Consider the following 27,658-nt stretch of genomic DNA (forward strand, 5'->3'; position numbering starts at 1 on the left):
GAGCGAAACTCCGTCTCAAAAAAACAAAACAAAACAAAAAATCCATAAACACACACATGAGCACAAGTAAAACTAGAGAAATCTAAGTTAGGTCAGTGGACTGTATCAGTGTCAATATCCTGGCTGTGGTACTGACTGCAATACCATTGGGAAAACTGCATAAAGGACTTCCCGGTTCATATTGTGCTGCTGTAAGAGACTATCACAGACTAGGTAATTTATGAATGACAGAAAAGTTTCTCTCACAGTTCTGGAGGTTGGGAAGTCCAATGCCAAAGTGCCAGCATCTGGCAAGGGCCCTCCTGCTGTGTGCTCACATGGTGGGAGGAGAGAGGGAAAGGAGGGCAAGAGGGGCTGAACTTGCCAGGGATTTTTAATGGTTTTTTTTTGACACAGAGTCTCACTCTGTCACTCAGGCTGTAGTGCTGTGATGCAATCTCGGCTCAATGCAAACTCTGCCTCCCGGGTTCAAGTGATTTTCCTGCCTCAGTAGCCTGAGTAGCTGGGATTGCAGGTGCCCATCACCAAACCTGGCTAATTTTTATATTTTTAGTTGAGATGAAGTTTCACCATGTTGACCAGGCTGGTCGCAAACTCCTGTCCTCAATTTATCCACCCACCTTGGCCTCCCAAAGTGCTGGGATTACAGGCGTGAGGCACAGCGCCTGGCCAAACTCACCCTTTTATGACAGCAGCAACCCCACCTACAAGGCAGGAGCCCTCACGGCCTGATCACCTATAGCCCCACTCTCAACACTATCACAATGGCAGTTAAATCTTAACATGAGTATGGAGGGGAAAAACATTCAACCATAATAAAGGGTGTACAGGACTTCTCTGTATTATTTCTTGCAACTGCATTTGAATCTATGTATCTCAAAATGGAAAGAAAAATAAAAGGCTGGGCTGGGAGTGGCGGCTCATGCCTGTAATCCCAGCACTTTGGGAGGCTGAGGCGGGAGGATCATGAGGTCAAGAGATTGAGACCATCCTGGTCAACATGGTGAAACCCTGTCTCTACTAAAAAATACAAAAATTAGCTGGGCATGGTGGTGCGCACCTGTAGTCCCAGCTACTTGGGAGGCTGAGGCAGGAGAATTGCTTGAACCTGGGGAGTGGAGGTTACAGTGAGCCGAGATCACACCACTGCACTCCAGCCTGGCTCCTGGTGACAGAGTGAGACTCTATCTCAAAAGAAAAAAAGAAAAAGAAAAGGCTGATTATAAGACAGATGCAAGAGTGGCCAGGTAGCTGCTGATATGAACTGGGAGTGGCTGCCCCAGGGTAGAGGGACGATCAAAAAGGGCACCAGGGAACCTTGGAGTGAAGGAAATGGTCTTTGTCTTGATGGTACAGGTGAATGCACTTGTGAAAACTCATCAAACTCACCACTAGAGTGGCTGAAATAAAAGACAGTACACAAAGCCAGCGAGCAGAGGACTGACCCAAGTCCTTGTATGCTGTGGGTGAGAAGATGGGGCACCCACTCAGGAAACCACCAGGCAGTTTCTATATATCCAAACACACCCCTTCCCTGTGGCCTAGCCTCTCCACTCCTATGTATTCACTCAGGAGAAATGAAAATACAGGTCTACAAAATAGGCTTGCCAAAATGTTCCCAGGAACTTCACTCACAGTAGCAAAAACCAGCAACAGCCCAGGTGTCTATAGACAGGACTGGATATAGCAAACGGCAGAACGTTCAGACACTGCAGTACCACACCCCAACAAAAACAGTAAGAACCACAGGTAGAGACGGCAGCATGGCTCACCTTAAGCACACTCACCCAAAGGCCAGCTGGAAGCCTGAGGAAGGTCCTGGGAGAATGCTCTATAACTTGGGAGAGTCTGGATACATGCATTTATCAAAACTTCTCAGGCTGGCACGGTGGCTCACGCCTGTAATCCCAGCACGGTGGGAGGCCAAGGTTGAATCCAAGAGTTCAAGACCAACCTGGGCAATATGGCAAAACCCCATCTCTACAAAAATTAGCAAGGCGTGGTGGTGTACACCTGTAGTCACAGCTACCCAGAAGGCTGAGGTAGGAGGATCACTTGAGCCAGGAAGGTTGGGGCTGCTGTGAGCTGAGATCGCACCACTGCACTCCAGCCTAGGTGACAGAGCGACACTCTGTCTCAAGAAAAGAAAAAACCCCACAACTTCTCAAAAGGTACATTTGAGGTGAGGCTTGGTGGGGCAGACGGATGCTTGGGAAACCAAGGCAGGAGGATCAGCAGAGCCCAGGAATCCAAGTCCTGTCTCTAAAAAAATTTAAAATAAAACCAAAAGGTACATTTGAGATTGGCACATGTCAGAGTATACAGAATTTAACTGAGAAATGTGAACATGTTGAGTGCGGACATGTTTTGGGATGAGGTATACTGATGCCACCCACTTACAATGAAATGCACTGAAAATAAGAAGTGTTGGCCAGGCGGGGTGGCTCACACCTATAATCCCAGCCCTTTGGGAGGCTGAGGCAGGCAGATCACCTGAAGTATGGAGTTCAAGACCAGGCTGGCCAACATAAAGAAACCCCATCTCTACTAAAAATACAAAACTAGCCAGGCAGGGTGGTACACATCTGTAGTCACAGCTACTCGGGAGGCTGAGGCAGGAGAATCACTTGAACCTGGGAGACAGAGGTTGCAGTAAGCTGAGATTGTACCCCTGCACTACAACCTGGGTGACGAGCAAAACTCCATCTCCAAAAAAAAAGAAGTGTTTTTGAGTGATTAGATGGACAGATATCATAAAGTAAATATGGCAAAATGTCAACACCTGGAGAATCTAGGCAGCGGGCATGGTCGCCATTTCATTTTTTCAACTTTTCTCTAAATGTGAACATTTTCCCAATATAGTGTTAGGAGTAGAAACAAGAAACTATCCAAACTGTACACTTGAACTCTGTGTAGTTTACTGTATATGATATATCATACCTCAAAAAAAATAGCAGAAAGGGCCAGGCGCAGTGGCTCCCGCCTATAATCCCAGCACTGGGAGGCCAAGGTGGGCAGATCGCCTGAGGTCAGGAGTTCAAGACCAGCCTGGCCAACATGGTGAACCCCCGTCTCTACTAAAAATACAAAAACTAGCTGGGGGCGGTGGCACGCACCTGTAGTCCCAGCTACTTGGGAGGTTGAGGCAGGAGAATCCTTGAACCCAGGAGGCGGAGGTTGCAGCGAGCCGAGATCACGCCACTGCACTCTAGCTTGGGCAACTAGAGTAAAACTGCATCTCAAAAATAAATAAATAATAAAACAAAAACAAAAAGCAGCCATGTTCCTGTGAAGGGTGTTACTGTCTCTGCCCCAGTCACCAGCTGCTCCCCCAACAGGCTGTATTATGGTCAGAACTGACTGCAGGTAATTCTGCTCATAGCTGAAAGAAAAAACATCTAGAGAAGGCACAGACGAGTTCTCCAGCTTCCCAGGACAGGACTGAACAGGGGGTGGATGAAAACTGCCAAGCACAGTGCCTCTGAGTGGCTGTGGGACCGGCGTGTGGAGCCAGGCGCCCTTCCCACCCACCACCAACCAAAGCACATGATGCCATCTGTGGTCGAAACCCTTTCACCCAAAAAGTACAAAGGCCATCCCAAGTGCAGATAATTTTCTTCAACAGACACAACCAGATCTGCCACGCTGCTGAAACGGGCCATGAAAGGCATTCAGGTGGCAAACCGATGTTCAGGAGGCCACGGGGGGGACCTTGGTGCTGTCGGGTGCCAGGAGGCCCAAGATGCCACAGGCATTCTGGACGGGAGTCCCTACGTGGACGTAACCTCAGAGGCAACTCTCTGCCCTCACGTGGTCAGGACGGCTGAGAACGTTGGGGTTCCTCCTCCCCAACCTTCGTGGAGAGAAGGAGAAAACACCAGAAGGGAACACAGCCACGGCCATACCCACCTCTAACCTGCTTGCCAGTTCCTGCTTCACCCCCAGCAAGGCGCTCCAGGGGCTGTGAGGAGCTGCTGTCAGCACAAAGGAAGAGAAACTCTGGTCCTCGCCAGAGGCAGGCCGGCCTGGTCCAAGAAACAGCTCGAAGACCTCCCAACCCTGAGAGCTGGGACCCTCGCTCCCCACCCGGAGCAGACAGGAGGCTTACAGCAGCACTGGGTACCCGAGAGGCTGTCGCCCCCCACCTGGAGCTCCCACAGTTCCAACTTAACATGTATGCTTAAAAGTTCCAACATGTCCAGTTCCCACCACATCAGGGTTCAAGTATACACTTTATAAGACACATGTGACTGCAACAGCACTTTTCAGGCATGTGTGGGTGCATCTAATTGGGACACTTTGGCTGTTCCTTTACCATCTTCTCAAGTAGTAGCTACATATCCACTTTGTCAAGACCTCCCCAGTCACCTCCCAGGTCCCTACTGTGCTCCCTCCACAGATGAAAAGAAGAGGCCAGGGCCTGGGAGGCATGGGGCCTGCCTGCCCATCCCATAGCTACACACAGGAATCTGCACATTTTAATGCAATTTCCCACAAGTTCTCACAGAAGTGAACTGCTGCAACTCAGAAATAAATGTCAAGGGATATTGTTTCTTGGAAGCTGCAAGTTAGAATGCATTTGGCCTCCTATTTAGAAAATCACTCTTTAAACAAACAGGCCCTGGGGTCGCCAGGAGCTGGGACAACACAGAGAAGGGTTGGGGCATCCCCACTGAATGATCCACAGTGACCACTTGACATGTGTCCTTAGAAAAGGGACTGTGTGGCCAGGCACGGTGGCTCATACCTGCAATCCCAGCACTTTGGGAGGCTGAGGCAAGCAGATCACCTGAGATCAGGAGTTCAAGACCAACCTGGCCAATATGGCAAAACCGCGTCTCTACCAAAAATACAAAAATTAGCCGGGCATGGTGGTGGGTGCCTGTAATCCCAGCTATTTGGAGGTTGAGGCAAGAAAATTGCTTGAACCTGGGAGGCAGAGGCTACAGTGAGCTGAGATTTCGTGAACGCACTCCAGCCTGGGCGAAGCTCTGTCTCAAAAATAAAAAATAAAATAGCCTTTGCTTCTATAAATGTGATGAGAATTTAAAACCCTCTTCTCTACGATGTAATAAATCTTATGGAAACAAACTGACCTCCATGGGATCACGATTTGCTTTCAAATCCTGGCCTGAGGGCCTGGGCAGAGGACTGAGCTCGGGGAGTCAGCGGCTGCCACGGCGTGGGCAGAACACCCTCTTGGAGCTCACAGCCTTGTGTCCTCGCCTTAGCAACTCAGAATCATCTAATGGGAAGAGTTTTGCAGTTGCCTTGGAAACCCCAGGGATTTAAGACTCTAACAAAAGTACACAGCCAAAATCACTTGTTGGATTCTAAAAACACCTTCTGCTTGACAACTGCATTTAAAGCATTCAGCCCACAGGCTCAGGGAGTGCACTACTTCTCAGTGCCTGGATCGACTCTCATAATATAAAGGTGTCCAGCACCGGCCCCTGCCAGTGACTCACGCAGAGGCACTCAAGGCGTCCCTGGACCGGTGGGAGGGGTCTGCATGACGTCAGACCCTGCAGCACATCTGAAAATACCACAATACTCCCCCCAAAGCCATGCCACTTGCCAGGGACCACTGCTTCTCAGGTTTTGTTGGAGCTAAGGGAAGATTATAAACAGTTACGAACAGATGGAAAGGCCACTGCCCCTGGCCTGCTGCCTGTACACCCTCCACATGTACAGCAGCAGAGAGAGAAACAATTTTCCCAACCGGTAATGTCTGCAGACATTTTCGGTTGTACCAACGGGGGAACCAAAGGCAAGTGTTCCTGGCATCTGTGGGTGGAGGCCAGGGGTGCTGCTGACACCTTGCAGTGCCCAGGACAGTGCCACAATGGAGCGCAATTCAGTCTGAGGCTGAGAAACCCCGAGTTAAACCAATTGCTGTGTTTCTTGTTTGTTTCGAGTTTTTTGTTTTGTTTTTGAGACAGGGTTGCAGTTTGCTGCCCAGGCAGGAATGCAGTGGCGTGATCACAGCTCAATGCAGCCTCGACCTCCCAGGCTCAGGTGATCCTCCCACCTCCGCCTCCTGAACAGCTGGGACACTGCAGGAGCCACCACACCTAAATTTTTTGACAGAGCCTTGTTTTGTTACCCAGGTTGGAGTGCAGTGGTGTGATCTCAGCCCACTGCAACCTCTGCCTCCCTAATTCAAGCAATTCTCCTACCTCAGTCTCTGGAGTAGCTGGGACTACAGGCACCAGCTACCACGCCTGGCTAATTTTTGTGGGTTTTTTTTTTTTTTTTTTGAGACAGAGTTTTGCTCTTGTTGCCCAGACTGGAGTGCAATGGCACAATCTCGGCTCACTGCAACCTCCGCCTCCTGGGTTCAAGCAATTCTCCTGCCTCAGCCTCCCAAGTAGCTGGGACTACAGGCGCGTGCCACCACACCCAGCTAATTCTTGTATTTTTAGCAGAGACAGGATTTCACCATGTTGACCAGGATGGTCTCTATCTCTTGACCTCATGATCTGCCCGCCTCAGCCTCCCAAAGTGTTGGGATTACAGGCGTGAGCCACCACGCCTGGCCAATTTTTGTATTTTTAGTAGAGACAGTGAGTCACCACATTGGCCAAGCTGGTCTTCAACTTCTGACCTCAAGTGATCCATGCACCTCAGCTTCCCAAAGTGCTGGGATTCCAGGCATGAACCACCATGCCCAGCCACACCTAGCTGTGTGTTGGAGATGGGATTTCACCACTTTGCCCGGGATAGTCCCAAACTCCTGGCCTCAACGGATCCATCCTCCTGCCTCGGCCTCCCAAAGTGCCTCCAAAAGGGATTCAGGAGTGAGCTACTATACTCCACCACCATCTTTTACTGAACATCCAGGGCTTGGTCATAGTTCAGTGCAGGGCAAACAACAGAAGGAGAATGAATAAAAGCTACATTGTGAAAACGTAGAACAGCTCTCACTCTAACGAAAGCTACATTATGTCAACCCAGAAGAGCGTTTACCCACAGGTGGGGTAGAGGCAAGGGAAAGGTCCTGCGTCATGGATACAGTTTCCCTTTGGGATGATGGAAAAGTTCTGATTGCATAACAGCTTCATGTGCCACAGGAGGACAGACCACAGATAACGACAGTGGTCCCATCGTGGTTCTATAGATGAGAATGAAGCTGGGAAATTCCTGTCACCTGGTGACATCATAGCCATTGGGGGATCCTAGCACAAAGTAAAAAAGTAAGTTGAGTGTAGGCTCCGCACAGTGTTTATAAGTCTCCAGCAGGGCACAGTCGCATCCTCAGCCTTCACGCTCACTCACCACTTGCTCACCCAGAGCAGCTCCAGGCCGGCAAGCTCCGCTCACTGCAGGTGCTCTACCCAGGCATGCTGTTATGTTTTACACCCACCCTTTCTACAGACACTTCCCATGGCGTCACAGCTGCCTGCAGCGGGTTCGTTGCACTGGGGGGTTCGTGCCGGGCCTGTAATTGGCAGCACTTCCCAAACGTCTGTGCCGAGTGCTCCATGATCCTGATCCCAGAGCAACAGGATCACCTGACGATGCATTTCTTAGAAACTATCCCTGTCATCAAGCAACACAGGACTGTACTTCATGCCGGTGAAATGTACATTTAAAATGGTTAAAAAGGTAAAGTTTATGTTATGTATATTCTACCACAATGATAAAAGCTAACGTATTGGGCTGCGTTCACTCCTGGCTCTCAGAGATCTCTCAGAGATGGACAGGAACCAGGGTCAGGAGAAGAGGCCATGCCCACCCTGCCCAGGAAGCCCTCCAGCCAGGGGAGCAGGCAGCCTCTCCCAGCCATGCCACCCACACACACTTGGCACCTGCAACATTTTTCAGGGCTCTCAACCCTGCGGTTTGCTGCCTTTCGTCCTCCGTCCACTCATGTACCCCCACGTTGATTTCTTGGCTTCACCCTGGAGGAGCTCCCCATGGGCAGTACCTGCTAGGAAGCCTCCATTCCTTCCTTTTTTATTAAGAAACAGGGTCTGGCTCTGTTGTCCAGGCTGAAGGGAAGCAACAGGATCATGGCTCACTGCAGCCTGGACCTCCTGGGCTCAAGCCATCCTCCTGCCTCAGCCTCCCAAGCAGTTGCAACTAGAGGCACAAGCACCACCACACCCAACTCCAAATAGCCTTCCTTGAATTGGGTTGTAGCCTGGGGAAAAGGGCAGACGCCAAATCCCCACAGTTATTATTAATATTACATGCTCAGCACCAGGAATAGTGGCCAGTATTCAGCGAACATTTAATTTATTATTTGCAAGTCTGGAAGACACATAGGAGATAGCCATTCCAGTGGTGACGTCCAGCTTCAGCAAAGCTAAACTCAGAGCCCCTTTGCAGTAAGTAACAGGCAGGACCCAAGGCAAGACCCTACATCATGCGGTGTAGGAAAAACACATCAGCTGGGCACAGTGGCTCACACCGTGAGTAATCCCAGCACTTTGGGAGGCCAAGGCGGAAGAGTCACCTGAGGTCAGGAGCTTGACAGCCTGGCCAACATGGTGAAACCCCGTCTCTACTGAAATTACAAAAATTAGCCGGACGTGGTGTCACACGCCTGTAATCCCAGCTACTCACAAGGCTGAGGCAGGAGAATCGCTTGAACCTGGGAGGCAGAAGTTGCAGTGAGCCATATTGCACTCTCAGCCTGGGTGAGAGAAAGAGACTGTCTCAAAAAGAAAAAAGGCCGGGCGTGGTGGCTCACACCTGTAATGCCAACACTTTGGAAGGCCAAGGCTGGTGGATCACAAGGTCAGGAGATCGAGACCACTATGGCCAACATGGCAAAACCCTGTCTCTTCTAAAATACAAAAAAAATCAGCCGGGCGTGGTGGCAGGCACCTGTAATCCCAGCTACTTGGGAGGCTGAGGCAGGAGAATCACTTGAAACCGGGAGGTGGATGTTTCAGTGAGCTGAGATTGCTCCACTGCACTCCAGCCTGGGTGACAGAGCAAGACTTGTCTCAAAAAAGAAAAAAGAAAAGAAACAAACACCATCTGTTGGTTTAGACAGGCAGAACCCACACTTGTCAGCAAATACAAACCCCCTTCCCGTGAAAGGCTGCTTCACAGCTGTAACCCCTCAGACCCCCAGTAAAGGTGCACTGAGGTGCTAAGGGCAGAGTGTGCTCACAAGATGTGTCTGTTCAACATTCACTATAGCAACAGCGACCAAAAGCCGAAGTTACCAGATGAAAAGCCTGGACTGAAGGCCACCCTGGTAAGTGGCCAGCTGTTACCCCCGCTGGGGCTCATGGGACAGTCCCACAGGCCAGGGAAGTGGACCCTGCAGGCCACGCCCTCACCAGGGCTGAAGGGGCCCCTCCAGGAATCACCCCACTCACGCCCCTTTGGCTTCGGAGGGGCCCAGCCCAGGCAGCCCCTGTGTGTGGGTGACGCCAGCGCTGTGCCAACAGGGACAGATATGCAGGGTCTCCGGGGGCCCTGGTGCTACCCTGGCCTTTGAGATGCACAGCTGCATTCCCTGCGGTCACAACCACTTCCTGTAAAAGAAAGTGACCCCAGGAAGCCATCGGTGTGAGCCTGGACATGCGTCACCCGTCCCCACAGTGCACCGCCACGAGGCCTGGACACCCCAGGGCCGCTGAGTCTCGGAACAAGCAAAAGGCTTACTTGAGTCTCGGCTGCTGAGCGGCCACCCTGACGTCGCCAGGAAGGACGGCACTGGGGAGCTGGTCCGGCTGTCATCCTCCACCTGCTGCGTGATGTGTCGGACAGTCTCTTTGTTCTTCCGATTCTTCCTGCGGCCTGTAGGCTGCCAGCCATCGCCAGCACTCTGCTCCGAGAAGGAGTTCTGCACCACGCTGTCCTTGGCAGAAGGCAGCTCACTCCCTCCATACTGAGGTGGGGAGATCTGCTCTTCCTTGATGCGCAGAGGCCCGTAGCCCACGTCTCCAGGCCACAGGGACTGCGAGGAAACATTGTCAGGGCCGTCGGCCTTGGGCTCCTGGTCCTCCTTCCCGTAGCTGCTCCCTCCGTCATGACAGCTGGCGATGGCCGAGTCTCCAGAAGAATTGGCAGGACTTGTTCGCCGTGCCAGCCATGGGGAGATGCTCCTTCCGGCCATCACGGCCGAGATGAGCGCTTCCGTGCTGCTGCTGGACGAGGCACCGATCTCAAACTCTGCAAGCTCATCCGAAGCGTCGGACTTGATGCTGATGTCCAGCGCAGCCTTGATGAAGTCATGGCACGCTTGCACGATGTCTGTCATCTGCAGGAAGCTGGCGGCGGACATGACCTCGATGACGTTCCTGCTGGTGAGTGCCAGGTGTGCAGAGTACATGAAGTCAATGATGGCCTTGAAGCCCTGCGCCGTGACGATGTCTAGGTGCGTGACCGTGGCCTGCTCCGACGTCTTCTGCACCTGACAGTAGAGCGTCTTGAAGTAGCGGCTGCTGCCCAGCAGGACGTTCTTGTGTGCCTTGAAAACCTTGCCCTCTACGACCACGCAGACGTCACACAGGACGCCGTGCTGCCTCTGCTCATTGAGCTCCCGCAGCAGGTGCCGGTAGTGGGACGCGATTTCCATATCTTCCTTCCGGTCGTTCATTTGGAAGCTCTGGTGTCGCCTCATCTACAGACTCTGTGGAGGTAAGAACAAGAGTTACCCAAGCTAAGCACAGGCGGAGGCCGTAAGAGGCAGCACAGGAGACGCTGGGCGGGGCTCGGGTGCAGCAGGAGGGCTGTGCAGGGCAGCAAACACCGGAGGGCACCAGCGCGACCAGAGTGGGACGTCTGCGGTGAGTTTCCGCCCACGGCTAATGAGGATCTGAACAGAATCCTACACGCAGCAACTTGCATATCCCGGCAATGATAAAACACCCAGCCACAGCTCAAGCAACTGTTACCCGAACTGAGAACTCAGTTAAATGACCCACGCTGTGGCCATCCCTCACGCTTAAAGAAACATTCTTAAGAAAAAAGAATAAAATTTCCTACACAAAAAAAACCCACAGACCAATAAGGATTTAAAGCATTCATAGCCTTAGTCCTGAAAATTTCCAAAACTCTGGGCTTAAACCAGCTCAAGGCTCCTGCAGGAGGGAGATTTCTGGCTTAGGGCTGGTCGCTGCCCAGCACTGGGACAGGGCCAGAGGGAGCTCAGGCCCTGAGGCTGCCGGCCTCCAGTCATCTGAGACGCGCCAAAGATGGCCCTGCCTTGAAAAGTCGAGGGACACACAGAATCATTTCTGAATTTGGTGCCCCCGCCCCGCCCCGCCCCACCCCGGCGTCGCTCCCGTCTCTCCTTAGACTCAAGAATCTTGCCCTAATGAGAGGCCATCGCCCGGATGGCCTACACAACAGAAATGTGTTCCCAAGTCCAGAATCAGGATGCTGGCCGAGCCGGGGACGTCCGTTTCAACCCATTGCCATGGCTGTGTCCTGTGTACACAACCTCTGCTGTCTTAATGTGGCTTCTCCTAGTGCACATGTGTCCCAGTGTCACCCTTTCACAAGGACGACAGTCGCCTGGTAGTCAGGGGCCACTCCCAAAGTGACCCCGTTTCCAAGTGAGGCCACATCTAGCACCTAGGGGCCCAGAACTTCTACGGATGAACTGCTGGGACATGTTCACCCACAGTCCTCCCTGGGAAAGGAGCAGTGGTTGGGTCTCCTCCATTACAAACCGCATTTTCCAACTGTTGAGTTGAGTAGGGCTCACCTGAAATGTCAAATGTGTTTAATAGGAGAAAACTAAGCAAGTGTGGGACTATTCCACCCCCTTTCCACAAAGACCCCCTCAAATGGCCACATGCAGCCCTCATGGGGGACGGGGTTGGAGCTAGGGGGTCGGCAGCTTTGTGTCACACACTCCTGCGCTCAGACTTGTTACGACACACACACCTTTCCTTAGTCATTACCAAACTTTTTTTCCCAGAGACAGAGTCTTGCTCTGTTGCCCAGGCTGAAGTGCAGTGGTATGATCTTGGCTCACTGCAACCTCCGCTTCCTGGGTTCAAGCAATTCTCCTGCCTTGGCCTCCCAAGCAGCTGGGACTACAGGCACATGCCATCACACCGGATAATTTTTTGTATTTTAGTAGAGATGGGTTTCACCATGTTGCCCAGGCTGGTCTCCAGCTCCTGACCTCAGGTGATCCACCCACCTCGGCCTCCCAAAGTGCTGGGATTACAAGTGTGAGCCACCGTGCCCGGCCTAAAATGTCCGGGGAAAAGTAATTATTCCCTCACGTTTCACAGGTGGGAAAATGAGGGAGAAAAGAGGCTTCTGTCCCTCCCTGTCTCTGCCTTCAGGGTCCCGGACCATCCCCAACTTAGATGCTGTGGGGTCTCCAGCCCCCCACAACAGGTGTTGCCTGGCAGGAGACATGCTGCAGAAGACCCAGCCTGGCCTCCCCTTCACTCCCTTCCCGCTGGGCACAAGGACTGTGAGAGCCATGACCGCTGACCATTACAGGCCAGGCCTCTAGCCCCCGTGATGCCAAGACCAGGCCCCCACCTGACTCCAGGTGCTACCTCAACACGGGGGCCATGGCAGAGAACAGAGGCCTCATCCTGCACCACACTGGCCTCGGACATGAGGGCCGGAGGCAAACGCAGTTCTCCTACATAAGCACCACTATGTGTGTACCAGCAGCAGAACCTGCCCCAACAAGGGGCCACTGAAAAGGAAGACAAATCATGTTCAGAGCAGGTGCGGGGAGGGTCACATGCTGAGACCACCTGTTGGCTCTAGACCCAAGGGCCTTGAGGCCCAAGGAGTGTGGGGATGACCCAGGGGTTTGGGGAGAGCGAGGCAGCAGGTGTTCCACCAGGTGCAGCTTCACCAAGATGAACTAAGCATCGGGGAAGGGGCCAGAACACACATCAAATCCAGGAAAACCACCACTGAATCCCCAAGCTGGGAGGTCCACAACTGACACCTGGCTTCGGGCCATGTGACGGGATATGTCAAAGGCTCCAGGTACCCTGTATTCAGGCCAGGAAGCCGAACGATCATATTTGATTTCCTACATGAATAAAACATCTCTTTATGCCTCAGGAAAACAGAGCCTGTAAGAATTAAGGAGAATGATGAAAAGAAAAAAAATGTCAGAGATTTTACAGAAGCAGTGACTGCCTCACAACAGTTCAAACGTCTATGTAAGTTCACCTCAAATCAAAAGTTCTGAAATAAATTATCCAATCAGGGAAACTTAAAATCAGTTATGTACTCAGAGATTTTATAGTTTAAAAAACAGTAAAATTTTCATTTGGGCAAAACGTTTTCTGTCCACTAAAAAGACAAAAGTAATCTTTGCAGTGGCGCAATCTCAGCTCACGGCATTCTCCAACTCCTGGGCTCAAGCAATCCTCCTGCCTCAGCTACCTGAGTAGCTGGGACCACAGGCACACACTCCAGTGCCTGGCTAACTTTTTCATTTTTTGTAGAGACAGGAGTCTTGCTTTGTTGCCCAGGCTGGTCTCAAACTCAGACTCAAACGATCCTCCCGCCTTGACCTCCCAAAAGCATTGGAATGACAGGTGTGAACCAACACACCCAGACAAAAACGATAATCTTCCAAAGAGATCAGTCTGCTATAGAAACATTAAGAATACACATAATCTCTCTGAGCGCCAGGGAGGTTCTAGGAGAATACCTGAATTTACATTTCAAATCTGATCATCTCTCATCATCAGAAATCCGCTCCTGAGCCATGTCAACCCCACTGCAGTAAAAGAGCAGCTGCAACCCCAAAACAGAAGCACCCCGGGGCCACACAGGCCCTAGTGCTCAGCACACAACCTGTATTCTTTGTGGGAAGCGCCCCCCAGGTGCAAGGGACACTGTGGAGTTAGTTACATGCTCTGCCCTGGAGGGGTATACCATCTAATGGACACACCTGGCCACAGGACACGCCTCTATTCACAGGACACACCTGTGGGCGGACAGGTGCATTCATGGGACACACAGCTCTTTGCTGGACACACCTGTGGATACCTCACAGGCTCACAGGCACTTGGTGCATCTCAGGTTCCCCTGTGGCACTCCCCGTGCGTGAGGGGCCCTTTCGGAGAGGAGCTCCCGACCCACACTGGGGTACAGATGCCAAGTCTGCACAGGGTGGGTGCTGCAGGCTGCAGGGACCAAGGGGCAGGGGGATCTGGGGCTGTACTGACAGCACCTGAGACCTTCAGAGGGTGCCGCCTCTGCTGCCTCCTCCAAACACCGCCTCCTAGCGTCTACTTTACTTACACCTCATGAATCTTGATCCTTCTACTTCAAACAATCGCTTATGAAACCGACATCATCATTAACCACTCTGGTGACCATAACAACCTGAAGCCATACTCCAAACTCACAAGCCACCTTCCCGTGCAGGTGCTGGGGCACAAACCCGCGAACGGCTCTGCCCCCACCGTGGATAACCAGTTACAAGGACACTGCGGAGTCAGGTAGATGGTGCGGGCCCCCACCCCAGGTACACGGGATGCTGTGGAGTTAATTACACGATATGGGATCTGCCCCAGGTGAACGGGACACTGTCCACAGTTACACTGTGCGGGCAGCAAGGGTGGCTGCATGTGGCCCGTCCTGCCAGGCTGGCAATGCACCAGGCCACTGTGCTCTTGGGGGCCATTTCAAACTCCAACGGCCACCAGGAGAGGGGGAGGTGGTCTCCACGGTGCACGCTGAGCAAATGAGGGCCTCAAAACCAGCGCTGCCGGGAGGGATTCAGCAAGAAGCCTGTCCTTCCAGCTCCGAGCCTGGGTGCTGCCACCATTGTGCAGTCGGTGATGGCACCAGGCCTGCTGCCTCTCCCCGGGGTCCGGGAAGTAAGGTCATGGCACTGCATCTCCAGCAGCATTGCCTGCTCCGCCAAACATGGCTTCCATCCTCCTCCTCCCAGTGGCCCTAGGGCCATCTTGGAAGTGGCAGTGCCCATCCCAAATTCTCTGTACAGCAGACTCCGGAAGGTGACAGGTGCCCATCATTGAGAGCCTTTGAAGACTCACTGCTGTTGAGGACGCACATTTCCTACCCAGTCCAACCCTTTCACGTGAGGATGAATGCGTCCTGGCCATAGCCTGGACATGTTACACAGAGCCTGGACACATGAGGAGGAGCCCGCCCTGGCCACAGCCTGGACACGTTACACACAGCCTGGACACGTTGCACACAGCCTGGACACGTGAGGAGGAGCATGCCCTCGCCACAGCCTGGACACGTTACACGCAGCCTGGACATGTGAGGAAGAGCATGCCCTCGCCACAGCCTGGACACATTACACACAGCCTGGACATGTTACACGCAGCCTGAACACGTAAGGACGAGCACACCCGGGCCGCAGCCTGGACACGTTACACGCAGCCTGGACACGCAAGGACAAACGTGCCCTGACCACAGCCTAGACATGTTACATGCAGCCTGGACAAGTGAGGACGAGTGTGCGCTGGCCACAGCCTAGACAGATTCCCATGTCACAAGACGTGGAGCAGTGAAATCTGAAAACTTCTATGGATATATTTCATTTGCTGCAGTGTGTTCAAATCATTTATTTAGGGAGCAGGGTGGGGTTATTTTTCCCTGTGTCCCTAAGGAGCTCTGTCACGAAGGCTGTTTGTTCTAATGAAAATGTAAAACAGCAGGTGCGATTCAGGCAGGGGCGCGTCTGCGGCATCCACCCGCTGCGGCCGCCTGCTCAGCACAGGACACAGGCCTGGCTGCATCCCCTGCAGGCGGGAGGGTGGAGGCCTCAGGTGCCCCCTGCTGGCCGTGCCTGGCACACTGCGTTGTCCACCCCAGTGCCTGGTTGCATTCCAGCCCACTCTGCTTCCCAGCAGCTCCACAGGCATAAACACATGCCTCTCAAACACCAGCTCACACTGTTTTACCAACCACATCCACACTGAATCTCACTGCTTTACCTCTGACTTGAAACCTGAATTTCGGTTAGGTTCCAATTAAACATTTCATTTAAAATGTTGCTTAAGGCCAGGCATGGTGGCTCCTATCTGTAATCCCAGCACTTTGGGAGGCCGAGGCGAGTGGATCATCTGAGGTCAAGAGTTTGAGCCCAGTCTGGGTAACGTGGTGAAACCCCATCTCTACTAAAATACAAATTATAGCCAGGCGTGGCGGCAGGCACCTGTAATTCCAGCTACCCTCGAGGCTGAGGTGGGAGAATCACTTGGGCCTGGGAGGCAGAGGCTGCAGTGAACCAAGATGGCGCCATTGCACTCCAGCCTGGGCGACAGAGCAAGACTGTCTCAAAAAATAATAATAATAATCTTAACAGATAAATCACCATTTAAAAGTGGAAGCGAGATACGCTTAACTCTAGAACCAAACTGCCAGAGGCCAGGAGGGCTCTGGGAAGGACAGAGGTGGCCACAGCCATCTGTCCAGACCAAGTTCAACTCAGCTACTCTAGGAACTGCTCTTCATAATTATTTTGGAAAAGCGGTTTTGTTTTCGGACAAGATGCCACTCAGCCACCCAGGCTGGAGTGCAGTGGCATGATCAGGGCTCACTGCAGCCTCTGCCTCCTGGGTTCAAGCAATCCTCCCACCTCAGCCTCCTGAGTAGCTAGGACCACAGGTGCACACCACCACACTCAGTGAATTATTTTTTTTCTTTTTCTTTTTTTGTTTAGAGACAGGGTCTCACTATGTTGCCCAGGCTGGAGTGCAGGGGCTATTCACAGGCACGTCCTCAAGAACGAGAGCACTTGGAGCCCTCTCAGCTGCTGGGGCACATGAAATGGTGAAGCTACTGTGGAAAACAGTTTAGCAAAGCTAACCACCACCAGACCCGACAACTCTGCATACCTCCCCGAGAAAAGCAAAAACATCCGCCCAGCAGACTCATGCACGATGTTCACAGCAGCTTCCCTCAGAACAGCCAAGGCTTGGCAACAACTCAAATGTGCACCAGCAGGTGAGCAGGTGAACAGGAGACGCTTCCAAACCACAGAGGCAGCTCAGGTGGGAGAAGGGAATGCTAGGCTACGACTGGCCTCGGCGCCCTGGGGCACCTCCCTACTCAGCCTTCCATTCCCCTATATGAGTCACATCCACCACATGGATTATCCCACAAGTACGCTGAGTAAGAGAAGCCAGTCACCAAGGCGAGCGTGTGATTCCCTGTATAGGAAACGCTAGACAGAAGAGAGGACACAGTGGCAGACTGCTAGCCGGGGGCTGCCTGGGATGATAGAGATGGCCTGTGTCTCCAGCTGCTGGCAGCTCCACTCTAGTTCCAGCTTGGCTGGGTGCGGTGGCTCACTCCTATAATCCCAGCACTTTGGGAGGCCAAGGCGGGTGGATCACCTGAAGTTGGGAGTTCAAGACTAGCCTGGCCAACACAGTGAAACCCCATCTCTACTAAAAATACAAAATTACCTGGGCACGGTGGCGCATACCTGTAGTCCCAGCTACCCAGGAAGCTGAGGCAGGAAAACTACTGGAACCCAGGAGGGAGGTTGCAGTGAGCCGAGACTGAGCCACTGTACTCCAGCCTGGGCGACAGAGCAAGACAATGTCTCAGAAAAAAAAAGGCCAAGTGTGGTGCTCACGCCTGTGATCCCAGCACTTTGGGAGGCTGAGGTGGAAGGACTGCTTGAGGCCAGGAGTTCAAGACCAGCCTGACCAACATGGCAAAATCCCCCCTCTACTAAAAATACAAATATTAGCCAGAGTGGTGGCACGCATCTATAATCCCAGCTATTCAGGAGGCTGAGGCAGGAGAATTACGTGAACTGGGAGGCGGAGGCTGCAATGAGCCGAGATTGAGCCACTGCTCTGCAGCCTGGGTGACGGAGTGAGACCCTATTTCAAAAAAAAAAGATGAGGTTACTGGGGGCCCCTAATCCAGTACAACAGGTACCCCTTAAAAAGGGGAGAAATTTGGACATAGGCTGGTGCGAAGCGGCAGCAGCGGAGGTCCCACTGGAGGCTGAAGAGAGGCCGGGAGCAGACCCCCAGCACCCTCCCAGGAACCAGGCGGCCGGCACCCAAACCTCAGACCTCCGGCCTCCCAGGAACCAGGCAGCCAGCGCCCGAACCTCAGACCTCCGGCCTCCAGACAAATGTCTGTTGTTTAAGGACCTTCCCTTTGTGGCCCTCTGACGTGGCAGCCCCAGGTCCTGCCGCCAACGGGCATGATGCCACGGACGCTGACAGCAGGAGGCGCAGTCTGTTTACGGGCAGCTCCACTCACTCTCGAGAGAAACCCTCCCCACCCAGCTCCCCTGGAAACAGGCGTGGGCACCATCCCCTCACACCAAGGTGTTCATGGTTTGCCACCTTCTGAAAAAATCAAGGTTAAGACATGAATATTGTTGTACAGATTAATTTTATGTACATCACATTATCATAATTCATGGTTGCATTTTAAAATTGTTTAACGAGCTCCTGACTAGACAGCACTCCAAGCAAGACACGTTAGCAGAGTTGTCTTTGGACAGTGAGACAGGTGGCATTATCCAAATGCTCATTATCCAGTGTGCAAGTGGGCGCTGGCGATGGAGAACTAGGTTTTCCATATGACAGCCCCACATGACCATCTGAAGACGTCATGCCGTGATTGCTGGCAAGGGCTGCCCAGGTCTCCATCTGTGGCTCTGCCAGCCCCGACCCTCCCTGCCCACTGGCCCCTTTCAGTTCCTTCTCCTCCAACCTGGCTCCAATACCCAGGCCGCCTCCTCCGCCTTCCAGACCTGCCTAACGCCACTTCCTTCTTTTTGTTTTTGAAATGGGGTCTTACTCTGTCGCCCAGGCTGGAGTGCAGTGGAGCAATCTCGGCTCACTGCAGCCTCCACCTCCCAGGCTCAGGCGATCCTCCCACCTCAGCCTCCTGACCAACTGGGACCATAGGGGCACACACCACACCAGCTAATTTTTTGATTTGGCAGAGACGGGGTTTTGTCACGTCACCCAGACTGGTTTGGAATTCCTGGACTCAAGTAAACCTGTCGCTCTGGCCTCTCAAAGCACTGGGGTTTCAGGTGTGAGCCACTGTACCGGCCAAAAGTCACTTCCTTCTGTGGGGTGTCCTCAGCCAGAGCACACTTCCCCTTTCCAAACACCTCACTGCCCCGCCCTGCCCGACCTCAGCCCCAGCCAGAAGGGTCTTGGAGGCGTGGGGGGCCCTGCCTAGAGGGGCTTCCATTCCCACCTCAGTACCGCCAGGCCTCAGCCTCCCTCCGGCTCAGCCAGGTACCCACCAGCCACACGCAGGGGAAGCCTGGAGCAGTGCCCAGTTTGGGCCATGTGTGAGGCCCCGTGTGGGCCTGGGCCTCCCCATGGGAAGCCCAGCTCTTCCACCAGACAGTATGGAAAGAAGGGCCCCAGAGCCCCAGCCCAGCCCAGCCAGGCCTTCCCACCAGCCCTGGACCACCAAGTGGCCACTCCAGCAGAGCCCTTCTGGACCATGTTACCGGGAGCAGGGACAGCTCAGCTGAGGCCCAGCTCAGAACCTTGAGAGGCTGCTTTGCACCTGTGACCCCGGGCAGTCGGACTGCAGGGAGGACAGCTGGGACTCAGGGCCAAGAACTCAGCTCTCCGGGGGAGTCTGGCAGGAGACTGGGAATGCAGTACACAGAGAGCTGCAGAATCAGGAAGAGCAAGATGGGGTAGTGGGGCCAGGTGCAGCTGGAGGCTCTGCGCTGGGGGCCCAGGTAGAGGCCACGTGGCAGCTGCCAGCAGGTTGCTCCAGACTTGCTGACCCAGGGCCCAGGGAAGGAGACCCCAGGTAAAGGAAAGGATGGAAAAGGACCAGAGGGCACAGGCTGAGAAGCCTCCCCCGGGGAACTGCTTGCAAGGCTGGGTCAGGAGCTCTGCAAGGGCCCAGGGCCCTGTACCCAGCGAGCCTACTGGGACCATCTAGGACTTCCAGCTGCTTTGCTTTGGCCTAGAGGAAGTCAGCCAGAAGAAAATGCTTTGTTTTGTGGGGTCGGGAACAGAAAGGGGAAGGTACCTCCTGCTGGACTGGCATCCAGCTCCTAGACCTGGCTTCCATCTTCAAACCACATTTTTTTTTTTGAGACAGAGTCTCGCTCTGTCACCCAGGCTGGAGGGCAGTGGCGTGATCTCGGCTCACTGCAACCTCCACCTCCCCAGTTCAAGAGATTCTCCTGCCCCAGCCTCCCAAGTAGCTGGGATTACAGGTGTGACCCATGGCGCCCAGCCCAAACCACACTTGATTGTAACAGGCAGCTGAGCTCCTGGTCGCTCCTCTCGGTTACGGACGGGGCATCCGGCAATACACTGGAACGGGTCAGATCTGCTGAGGTGAATCCTGCCATGCACAACAACAGTGGTCCTGAGCCCTCTCATCCCGAGGTCAGGAGATCAAGACCAGCCTGGCCAACATGGTGAAACCCCATCTCTACTAAATGAACGAGCCACCTGAGTGAGCAGTGGAGCACCCTCCATCAGTGCAGTGAGGACCCCACCCAGCCCACTGCATTTCACCACCAGCTGCCTTCCACGGGGGAGTCCTCAGGCTCCACATCCACATAGCACAGATAGAGGGGGGCCTGTGGGGGACTTGAAGGGCCCCAGCAATGAACCAGTCAGGGGGTCCCATATGCTGTAGGCCACTCAGGCCGCCCTTGCCAGGGCAGGGCGGGAAGGCAGAGGCCACAGAGCCTAGGGCTTCAGGGGGGCTTCAGGGCAGGCCTGGCAGAAAGCAGGTCCAAGGCGGGGATAGACAGGGTTATCCAGACCCACAAGGAGCCTCGGCTCTGGGGGGAGGGAGGGGAAGGCCAGGCTCTTCCACCTTGGGCAGTACTTGGGCTCCGGGTTCTGAGGTGGGGTTACTTCCTGCCACTAAGCAAGTTCTGCCTCCCCAAGAGACCTGATCGCCTCCAGCATGGGAGGGAGACAGAGCCTCCCCCAGGGAAGGCCCTCCCGTGTCAAGTACTCAGCCAGGACAGGCTCCAAGTCTGCCTTAAGAAATAAAACTCCATGATTCCTGATTTATGAGGGAAGACCCAGGAGCTGCCAGGACTCAGAGCCTCGGGGACACCAGGGCAAGAGCAGCTTGCAGCTCCAGGGCTGAGAGGCACAGAAGGGGCTCTTCACGGTCACCTTCAAGGGGCCACAGCACCTGAGGGGCTTCATCACAGGCTTGGCTGAAGTGGGCACCAAAGGAGCAGGCTCAGCAGAGCCAAAGGGCCAAGATCAGAGGCCCTGGAGGCCACACCCTGGAGGCACCATTCTGGAGGCCACACCCTGGGGGCCCTGACCAGCACTTCCCGTCCCCAAGGCTGTGCTTGTTCCAAGAATGGGTTCCTGGGGCTTGGCACAGGCCTGGTGGGGTGGTGGCCCCGTATCTCGCCTGTGTCCCCCATATTACCCCCAAGGGAGCACCAAAGGCCACCCCGGGTCCAGGCCTCAAAAGCCCTAAGCCCAGAGACAGCAACGCCCTCACACCTGCCAGAGCACAGGCAGGTGGAGGACTACTGGGGACAGCAGAGCCCCCCTTTCTCCTCCCCTCTTCTCACAAAGTTAACCCTGTGGTGGCCAGTCTGGCTTACCTCAATGATACTATTTTAAAGATTTCTGGAATGGGCTTAAAAGACGTGCTTGACTCTGAGCAAAGATTTCAAGGACGGGCACAGTGGCTCATACCCGAAATCCCAACACAGGGAAGCCGGGGAGCGGATGGCTTAAGCCAAGGAGCTCAACACCAGCCTGGGCTACATGGTGAGACCCCTTCTCTACAAAAAACGAAAAGTTAGCTGGGCGTGGTGGTGCACACTCGTAGTCCCTGCTACTCCAGAGAATGAAGTAGGAGGATCATGTGAGCCAGGGAGGTCGAGGTTGGAATGAGCCAAGATGGTGCGACAACACTCCAGCCAGGGCGACACAGCAAGGCCCTACCTCAAAAAATAAAAACTCTAAATACATGAAACTTGCAAAAATTAATGTAAAGTTGGCTAGGTGCGGTGGCTCATGCCTGTAATCCCAGCACTTTGAGAGGCCGAGGCAGGCGGATCACGAGGTCAAGAGATCAAGACCATCCTGGCCAACATGGTAAAACTCCGTCTCTACTAAAAATACAAAAAATAGCTGGGCATGGTGGTGAAGCCTGTAATATCAGCTACTCAGGAGGCTGAGGCAGGAGAATCGCTTGAACCCGGGAGGCAGAGCTTGCAGTGAGCCCAGATCTTGCGACTGCATTCCAGCCTGGACAGAATGAGACTCCATCACAAAAATAAAATAAAATAAAATAAAATAAAATAAAATAAAATAAAATAAATAATGTAAAGTGATTACAAAGTTGGCTCTGACACAGGAGGCCAGAGCACGACCCTCCAAGCTCCTGCAAGTGGGGTGAGGCTGGCAGACACCTCCGCCTTTTTGACTAATTCCACTTTCGAGACTCTACCAAGGAAATAACCCAAAAAGCTAATTGGTTCCAAGATGTTCCTATCACTGCTATAATCACAGTGAAAACAGAAAAAGACCCAAGCGCCCGACGATTCGAAGATGGCCCAGAAAACTGTGAACATTTAAAATGTCAGTTTTGTGGAGGCTCAGAAGTTTATCAGAAATTAACAGAAAGAAACGAGGAACAGAAAGCCCACCGCTGTGTCTGCACAGGCTCACCCATGCCGACCATACTCGGGACAGGCACCAAAACCCCTTTACCTCACAAGCCAAGGTGCTTATTTATAAAACACAAATGTAGTCCCAGCACTTTGGGAGGCCAAGGTGGGTGGATCACCTGAGGTCAGGAATTCAAGACCAGCCTGGTCAACATGGGGAAACCCTGTCTCTACTAAAAATACAAAAATTAGCCAGGCATGGTGGCAGGCGCCTCCCAGCTATGAGGGAGGCTGAGGCAGGAGAATCACTTGAACCCAGGGGGTGGAGGCTGCAGTGAGCCGAGATTGTGCCAATGCCCTCCAGCCTGGGGGACATAACAAGGTTCCAATTCAAAACACAAAATAAAAAAAATTAAAATTAATTATGACATAGGGTTAGAGAATTGATAAGGAAAAAAAAATTAAAATTAAAATACAGCATAAACTCGAGAGCACTCCGACCAGGGCCAAAGCAGGGCAGGTCCACACCACAGGAAATTGGCACCCAGGGGTGAAGAGGGGTGAATATGAGAGCAATCTCTGCTCTGTCCTCGCTCTGTCCTCGCGCCTACGAGGAGCTCCAGCTGGAGGGCATGCTTTGCTCTGCTTTGACTTTTCACAAACTCAAGGGGCAAGTGAAGAGTCTGCCTCTCTGGGTCACAGAACCCCATAGGACTGGCATGAGTGCCCCCAGCTCACAGGGGCGAGGAGCAAGAGGAGACAGCGGGTGGACAAGATACGAACCACCAGCCCACCAGGATGTCGGAGCCGTCACGGGGCGGGTCTCCCTGAAGAAGACCCGAGCAGCCTTCCTCTCCCCAGCCGCACCCCGCCTCTCATACAGAAGACACCACAGTCCCCAGCCTCCCAGCTGCTTCTTCCAGGAGCAGAAGTTCTTCCACAGGGCAGCAGGGGCTCTGGCAGGATGCAGCCGTCAAATCCTCTGAAAGTATTTCCAGGGAGCCCACTATGGCCATGGCCACACAGAGAGCCAGAAAGTCTCAGGGGTACAGAGCGGGGGCAGTCGGTGCACAGGTGACACAGGACAACACCACTGTGGCCACCTTAGACGCCACCCCCCCACCCCGAGTTCTTCACATCAGATGAGGCTGGGCCAGCAGACAGCCAACCCTGACCCCGGGGCCTGGCAGACATTGGCACATGTTGAAAAGGGTCAGCTCTGAGCTGGGTGACAGGCCAGCCTCTCACCGTGCAGCCAGGCAAGCTCTACTCCACTGGGAAGAGAGCTGCCGCTGTCTCACTCCCTGCCACACGAGGACACAGGACACACTGGGTGGGTAAACCATGCTGCAAGACCAAACCCCTTTCACTCTGCCAAACTTCCTGTTTTTTCCTCAGGAGACGAAAATGTTAGAATGGACGCCTGAGCCACCAAGCAGCATGCCTGTTTCACCAGCTCACCCTTTCCTATGGCCCCCACTCATACACTGTTCAGACCCAGTACTTGCCATGGATAAAAATTATTTACCTGGGGAAAAAAAAACTAAAGTAAAAATAGCTCTTGACTCCAAACTGGGAAGCATTAAAATATTCAAAAGAACTGATCCTAGCCAGGTACAGTGGCTCGCGCCTGTAATCCCAGCACTTTGGGAGGCCAAGGCAGGTAGATTACTTGAGGTCGGGAGTTCGAGAACAGCCGGGACAACATGGAGAAACCCCGCCTCTACTAAAAACACAAAAATTAGCCAGGCATGGTGGTGCATGCCTGTATTCCCAGCTAGTTGGGAGGCTGAGGCAGGAGAATCACCTGAACCCAGGAGGCGCAGGTTGCAGTGAGCCAAGATTGCACTGTTGCCCTCCAGCCTAGGGAACAAGAGTGAAGTGGCTCATGCCTGTAATCCCAGCAGTTTGGGAGGCCGAGACAGGCAGATGACAAGGTCAGGAGTTCAAGACCAGCTTGACCAACCTGGTGAAACCCTATCTCTACTAAAACTACAAAAATTAGCCAGGCATGTTGGCACATACCTGTAATCCCAGCTACTCGGGAGGCTGAAACAGGAGAATCGCTTCAACCGGGAGGCAGAGGCTGCAGTGAGCCAAGATCGTGTCACTGCATTCCAGCCTGGGTGACAGAGAAAGACTCCGTCTCAAAAAAATAAAAAAAGAAGTGATACTGTAAATATTGAAACAAGGAATTCGCACTGACCCACCAAAGCAGCAGCCATCTTTTTGTTAAAAAAAAAAAAAAAAAACTCTCCATAATAGGAAAATCCAAATTCAGGCAAAATTCACATCAACTTTTCCTAAGAAAAGAGAAGCAACAGTAAAGTACATTTGCATTTCTAGTAAAAACTAAATGAAAATCAACTTAAAATAAGAAAATTAAGGTTAAAATTTTTCACAAGACCAGACAAAGTGGCTCGGGTCTGTGATCCCAGTACTTTGGGAAGACGGGGCCAGAGGACTGCCCTGGGTGTTCAAGCCCAGAAGTTCAAGACCAGCCTGGGCAACACAGCAAGATCCCCATCTCCATAAAAAAGTTAAAAATTAGCCAGGCATGGAGTTGCATGCCTATAGTTCCAACTACTTGGGAGGCTGAGGCAGGAGGATCACTTGATCCCAGTAGGGGGAGGCTTCAGTGAGCTGAGATCACACCACTGGACTCCAGCCTGGGAAACAGATCAAGACCCAGATTCAAAAATAAAAAATAAAAAAGGCCCAGCGCAGTGGCTCACGCCTGTAATCTCAGCACTTTGCAAGGCTGAGGCAGGTGGATCACGAGGTCAGGAGATCGAGACCACCCTGGCTAACATGGTGAAACCCCATCTCGACCAAAAAAAAATTAGCCAGGTGTGGTGGCACGTGCCTGTAGTCCCAGCTACTCAGGAGGCTGAGGCAGGAGAATCACTTGAATCCATAAGGGGGAGGTTACAGTGAGCCGAGATCGCGCCACTTCACTCTGGCCTGGACGACAGAGGGAGACTCCATCTTAAAAAACTAACTAAATAAATAAATAATCCATGTAAGTCTCCTTAGCAAAAAGCATTCATGTCTTTAAAAACAGGCACTGGCTGGGCGTGGTGGCTGATGCCTATAATCCCAACACTTTGGGAGGCCAAAGCAGGTGGATCACCTGAGGTCTAGAGTTCAAGACCAGCCTGATCAACTTGGAGAAATCCTGCCTCTACTAAAAATACAAAAAACTTAGCCAGGGGTGGTGGCACATGCCTGTGATCCCAACTACTCAGGAGATTAAGGCAGGAGAATCGATTGAACCCGGGAGGTGGAGGCTGCGGTCATGCAGCTGCCCTCCAGCCTGGGCAACAAGAGCCAAAACTCCACCTCAAAAAAAGGAAAAGAAAAAAAAAGCAGGCACCAAAATATGAAACAATTCGTGCTTTAAAATATGCTAAGTTGGGGCCGGGTTCGGTGGCTCATGCCTGTAATCCCAGAACTTTGAGAAGCTAAGGCAGGCGGATCGCCTGAGGTCAGGAGTTCAAGACCAGCCTGGCCAACATGGTGAAACCCCGTCTCTACTAAAAACACAAAATTTAGCCCAGCATGGTGGTGCACACCTGAAGTCCCAGCTCCTCAGGAGGCTGAGGAAGAAGAATCGCTTGAACCCGGGAGGCGGAGGTTGTAGCGAGTTGAGATTGTGCCACTGTGCTCCAGCCTGGGCGACAGACCAAATTCCAGCTCAAAAAAAGAACAGGTAGATAGGTAGGCAGGCAGATGACAGATAGACAGACAGACAGACAGACAGATAGAATGCACTAGGTCGGAAATTCCAACATAAGTGTTGTGGCTGCAAGCCAGAGTACCTGCTCCCTACCACTGTCCTGGGCAGGCGAGTCCTGGCCCTCTGGCCTCTACCTGGTTCTACTGATGGCAGGCACAAATTCAAGGTCACACGGCTGCACCCCGCTAGACCTTCAGGTAGGAAATGCCACAGAACCAATAACCGATTCTTCAGCAATAAGTAGCAGGAAACGAAGAGAGGGTTTTCACGGAAGAAATGGAACCTCAGGGACACGAGCACCCACATGCAGCACACGCCCTCATCCCAACCCTGACTCAAGTAAAACCACAGTGAAAACGTGCATGACACGGGTGAAAGCGCTGAGCCCAGCCCAGCATCGAGACGCTGAGGACGTGCTACAGGGTGCCCAGCTGTGTGGGAGCCACAAACAGTGAAGCCCTAAGGGTAAACTGAAATCTGCTTTAAAATACTCTAGGGGAAAAGCAGCAGGAGGGATGAGTGAGACAAGGGCAGTGTGCTTGGGATTCCCAGCCAGGCGACATGGACGTTCTCTCTAATTTTGTGCACGTTTGAAAGCTCCAAAATAAGTTTTTTAAAATATAATTATTTATGAAATAATAATTTAACTTTTACAGAACTGGGAAAATATGTAATCCAGAGATGCAAATGCAGTGAGAGAGAATCTCACCTGGAAACCCACAGGCAGCCCCACCCTCAATACAAGGCCAAGACCTGCCTCTGCAGGGGAGCTGCCTCCTCCCACCCCCAGGCAAGTCCTTATTTGTGGTGGCCTCTCCGAGGAGTGCAGCAAGCCTGGGCCTCGGGAGTCTGACTCTGGCTGACAAACCACAGAACACAGCCTTGTCCACATGGCACCATGGCTGCTGCAGGCAACCCAGAATACTCACTCCTCTTCAGAATTAGAGTATCAGACGCACCAGTCACAATACCACGTGCTACATTAAAGGTTCACATTACTACCTCACAAACCAAATTTTCCTCAATTTTAGCAACTGTATTTCAGGGGTTGCTGCTCTTCATTTTCCAGGGATCTTACTGGGTGCACTACAAATGCTATCGTGAGCGGGCCATGGTCACACATGCCTGGGGTCCCAGCTACTCAGGAAGCTGAGGCAGGAGGATGGCTCCAGTCCAGGACGTCGAGGCTGCAGTGAGCTGAGATTGTACCACCACACTCCAGCCTGGGTGACAGAGCAAAACCCTGTCTCAAAACAAACAAATGAACAAAACATGCTATTCTGAAAAGGAGCCATAGATCTCACCAGCAGCCGAGACGAGAAACAAGGCCAAGAGCCCAGGTCTAACCTGGAAACACAGGTGCAGGTGGGCACAGGTTCAGTGGGAACAGGTACAGGCAGGTGCAG

The 27,658-nt window shown here is 52.9% G+C and overlaps 1 protein-coding gene across 1 annotated transcript in view; it reads right to left on the reverse strand.

Annotated features, from left to right (window-relative positions):
* Positions 1-27,658, reverse strand: part of ZBTB46 (zinc finger and BTB domain containing 46) — an 83,439-nt gene that overhangs the window by 44,128 nt on the left and 11,653 nt on the right. Inside the window, exon 2 of the mRNA XM_035302949.3 lies at positions 9,628-10,597. Within this exon, the coding sequence (XP_035158840.1) occupies positions 9,628-10,588 (961 nt within the window). The 5' untranslated portion in view covers positions 10,589-10,597. The remainder of the gene's footprint in view (positions 1-9,627; positions 10,598-27,658) is intronic.

The sequence above is a fragment of the Callithrix jacchus genome, chromosome 5 (genome assembly GCF_049354715.1).
Source record: "Callithrix jacchus isolate 240 chromosome 5, calJac240_pri, whole genome shotgun sequence".
Lineage (NCBI taxonomy): Eukaryota > Metazoa > Chordata > Mammalia > Primates > Cebidae > Callithrix > Callithrix jacchus.